The sequence below is a fragment of the Bacillus rossius genome, chromosome 12 (genome assembly GCF_032445375.1).
Source record: "Bacillus rossius redtenbacheri isolate Brsri chromosome 12, Brsri_v3, whole genome shotgun sequence".
NCBI lineage: Eukaryota > Metazoa > Arthropoda > Insecta > Phasmatodea > Bacillidae > Bacillus > Bacillus rossius.
In genome coordinates this window covers 3,486,145-3,490,912 of record NC_086339.1, presented here as the reverse complement: position 1 = coordinate 3,490,912, position 4,768 = coordinate 3,486,145, and the positions used below count along the sequence as shown (strand labels likewise).

Here is a 4,768-nt window from a genome sequence, read left to right as displayed (position 1 = left end):
GCGCGCAGTCTTCTTGTCGTGACAGTAAAACTGAGAAATCTGAGCGGTAACCGTAACATTATATGGCAGAGAAATGAAGAAGCAAGGTGTAATGCAAGTCTGTTAAAAGTGCTTTTAAGAATCTGTACCGGTTGTTTTACGCCCAAAAATTACTCGGAAAACACGCCTTGTAGCCATTTTCACTCTTCTAAAAATGCAGTTTAAAAACTTAATTCAAATTCAAAAGTACTTTTCGGCCCTCAGCAAACTCTTGAATGGTTTTCGTAAGCACACCCCACTTGGATATCTCTAGTAGTTTTCAGATCGCGTTGTTTTTCCTGAAGCTCTGCGCGCCGTGTGTGTGCCCGGGCAGGCGGAGCCCGTAACTATTAGTAATGAAGAGAAAATAACAGAAAAAACTCAACATGGCGTGTGAGATCGAGGCTTAAGAGTCGACAACAAGAAAGACCACCAGAAGCAGGATCACCCTGTGTGACGAGTACAGGCAAAGTCAAAATTGTTACAACATTTAATCAAGGAGCCAAATAAAATGATAACGCATTCTGACCTGCACCAATCATCTTGACAGGAATTGTCGACTTGAACACTTCCATTGACGCAAAGATCGCATCGTCGCCATGTACAGTGTAATAGTCTCCTCTGTTGAACAAGCGGACGGTGGTCGCCGGTTCTGAAACGTCAACATCTGCTAAGCAAACATTCTACCAGCGCCCTTTTACACGAAACTGCAGACAAATGATCCAAATACCAAGTAAATGGTTCTAAACATGAGATTTTTGTATGCGCTTCGGATGAAAGGTGAAAGATAAAATTTTATTCAACGTGCTTAGTAACAAGACCAGTAACAGAAATTATGGCACATACAATTCGTTACATTGTGCACTTAGCAACCAGTCCTTACATTCATGAATGAAATAGGAGTTAGAAAAAAAAAATTCATACACTGTTATTTTACGCTATAAATATATATATTTAGATTTATACTAGTATTTGAACAAATATATATTTTTTTGCTTTAATAAATTCACAACTCGCCAAACCAACACAAAGTCACACCAAATTATTCACATTTATCACCACATATATTTATGATGTTTGACAGCAATATTGTTTGACAAGTATAATAATTTTTTATTCCAAATAAGTTCTTGGTGGTTCTTCTACGCTAAATGTTGTTGAATGCCAAAATTGTTGTTATTTTATTAACTTCAAGTAATTTTTAGAGGTTACAAGAAAAGGTGTTTCTGAATAACCCACCCCTTTACATTAAATGTGAGACAATAGACACAACATTTTTGCACTAAATATAGGTTCATTTCCAGTCAATGCTAAAATAGTTTTCCAAGTTATAATGAGTTTGGGCTTTGACAGATTTCCAGAACTTCAGTTATAAAAAACATTGTTCACTAAAGTCACCAATCTTACAGAACGGTACAATAAACCCTTTACATAGTGAACCTCTTTAATACAAATGTCTTGCTAAGACTTAGTCAAAACTGTATCCAACACAAAGCATTTACATCTTCACGTAACTTAACACTTTTCTTCTCTTTTGGTTGAAACTCCTTCATAACAATGAGAACCAAATATCAATTCTATTATTTTTCTCAAAGTAGCTATAATATGACTTACTTTAAATCAATTAATTAAAAACTAAAAAAAACTGTTTTAATTATTTAATGAAACAATAGGAATCAAAAGTATTCATAGATAAATATTCACAGCAAAACTAGAACACTGATAAACTATGTCACAAAAAATGAAGATCGCTGATAGAGAAACTGCAAGATGGGCAAAACATATACTTAATAATCTAAGACTTGGGTAACATATGTATTTTTGTTAATTCGTAAGTTTATTAGGCTCGGCTATATTCCACAAGAAATTATTTTCTCTGCAAATTATGTGCTGACAATTCCATAGCATTTTGTAGCTGGGTTCCTCACTAATATAAATAGATACACAAGTTTTTTGCATTCCGACACCAATTGCTATAGCAATGCACTGGAATTTTTTTGACTGTAAATGAACTCAAAATTCTACACGTTGTGTCCAAGACTAAAGAAAATTTCCATATCTTGGACTAACTAGATCCGTTTTGTTCGACCCTTTATAAAAAAACTCTTTTATAACTAAAAAGAGAAATTCAGTCAAATTAATTATGTTGTGTAGAGGTTTCAAAGTAACCACAAGATTGTTTATAGATATGTACATTTTCTGCACAAAAAATTATCGTTTGAACATTTTCTAGCATGTTTTGATGTGATGCAAAGTCACGTAGAAGTTGAATGCACAATGAACTACGATTGCACACCACGGAGGTCACGACAAAATGATGCCAGAAAGTCACGGACCAGGGACAACTCGCATGCCCTCCGACTGACCCCTCTCATGCATCGCACGCCCGTCCCAGAGCATTATCAGTGCCGGAACTGTAAACACGCTGAATAAAAAACAGAATGGCCTGACCTCCTGCATCACCCCATCAGACCATGCACTAACTCCATCATGGGTGGTCAAGGCACTGACTAGCCCATATGCAAAACAAACTGTAATGATGAATCGGCTCTCAGCTAACCAGCTCGTCAAAGAACACATTTAAGGGGTCCACCTAGGAAGGGGAGTATATGTATGTGTCAGAGAGGCGGATGATAAGAGCGACGCTCGCTGGTGCTTCTAGCGCGGGTGTCTCCTCTGGACTAGCGTGCAGTCTTCTCGCCGTGCATAGAGATATGAGCTGTAACCATGACTTTACATGGTGGCGAAATGAAGATAAAGGTGTAATGTAAGCCCTTGAGTGCTTTCAAGAATCTGTACCCGGGAGTTTCATGGGGCAAAAATTATAAGGGAAAAAAAAAAAAGTTTTAGCCATTTTCACTCTTCTAAAAATACTGTTTAAAAACCAATTACAGAAGCAGAACTACTCATCTGTGATCTCACCGTATACTTGAATGCTTCTAGGATATCCTGAGCGATTTTTCAATTGCGCTGTTTTTTTTCTGAAGCGCTACACACCATGTGTGTGCCTACAATACTCAAATTTAACAGTACTTTTACAAGTTGAATGTACAACAATTTTTCCATGTATTACAAGACCAAGCTAAGTTGAGTGCTCACACTAAAAAAAGGTTAAGCTACAGTAAAAAAAAAAAATTATAAGTAAATATATTTTCTTGGAATGTATCCAGTTTTGAAGATGTTTAAAGTGTTTCTAAAACACAATTTATTTCATGTGTGTTTCTCTCTGCCCACGCCGGTGGGACCCCAAGTTTTAGGTTTCGAGCGCTTCGGTAATCGCGACAACAAATCTGTCTGGCACGCCTCTTATCTGCGTCCAGGGCTGACAACCTACCTCTCATGCGCAGTAACTCTCGATGAGATGACGTCAACATTGTGATTACACCATCCAGACTTTGGACACGGCACAGCCGTTCCTACGAAATATGGGAATCACCAAGCCAAGCAAGATAAAACACACACACACACACAAATTGGTTTTAATGCTATGACCAGCCGCATGCGTACATCATAAGAGTTTTTCCACCGCTTCTGGGAATAAAATTCTAACTTGTCAAACGAGTAATGACCCCACAAATACTGCATTTAGATTTTGATATTACATTTCTTGTACAAAATTATAAGGCAAAATAAAAATTTCAAAAACATCCCTGCTTGGCTCTTTGTCATCAAGAAAAGCTCTATTGCATGTACTACTTGTTAGTAACGCCTATGATAATAAACATTAGTGTAATTATCTTGTAGAAAATACTGGAATCAAAATACCTTCCTTCAATAGTGGTAATCAACCACTGTTATGTTCTTTAAATAAAACAAATGATATTGTTAAAAACCTCAATAAATTCAATAGCTTAGATCCCTTTTTTAATAATAAATTGAATATAAATAAAACAATTAAATACCTAAATTATTTACCCAAGTTCATTATATATACTCCTTGATTAAACAATGTGTTTTTACATTTATATTGATCTGTTCTGTTTTGGTGCTGTCTACTATTGTGTCACTTTGCTTGGATTTCATGTTTTTGTAGCTGTGTGTTTTTGTTTATATGTAGTTGTGTTATACTTTTTACTGTGATTAAATTCATCACTTGTTATGCAACTAATCAAGATTCTATTCTCTCTCTCTCTCTATTTTTCTTCATTATATCTAAATTAGAATATTGCTCTATTATTTGGAACAACATAAAGATGACTTACAGTAATAAAATTGAAAGCATTCAAAATAATTGAATTAATTAATCTAAAGAGATTCCCTGATTCTATGTTTGCACGTCTCTCTGTTCATAAAGACTATTTGGATGCACTATTTATTCAAAATTGCTGGTACAACTCTAAAATTCAATGTAATTATATCTTTGATAACATTGGCTTGAAAGTACAATTTAACAGTCACTTAAAATCCACTTTATGTACTATTAACAACAACCACATCTGATTCCTAATTATAAAAAATTAGGTTTGTAATTCTTTCATAAATTATTTGGCATTTGTAAAATTAAGTAATGAAATCTAGTAACTTATTTTGTTATAAACTTAAATAATAATCATAAGTGATTTTTTTCTAAATAACTAATATAAATATATAATTTTGTGTTTTCTGTAATTATTGGTGTTTATTGTTTTATTGTATTGTTGTATTTGTCATGTTTGTTATCAACGCCGATATGTGGTACTCTTTCTTGTCTTCGTGTGTTGGCCATGTGCGGTTCTCACCTGCTACGGCATCGCCAGGGGGGTGGGAGTCC

General features: G+C 35.0%; 1 protein-coding gene across 1 annotated transcript in view; it reads right to left on the bottom strand.

Annotated features, from left to right (window-relative positions):
- Positions 1-593, bottom strand: part of LOC134537235 (uncharacterized) — a 2,284-nt gene extending 1,691 nt beyond the window's left edge. The window contains exon 1 of the mRNA XM_063377502.1: positions 548-593. Within this exon, the coding sequence (XP_063233572.1) occupies positions 548-593 (46 nt within the window). The remainder of the gene's footprint in view (positions 1-547) is intronic.
- Positions 594-4,768: the final 4,175 nt, after the last annotated feature.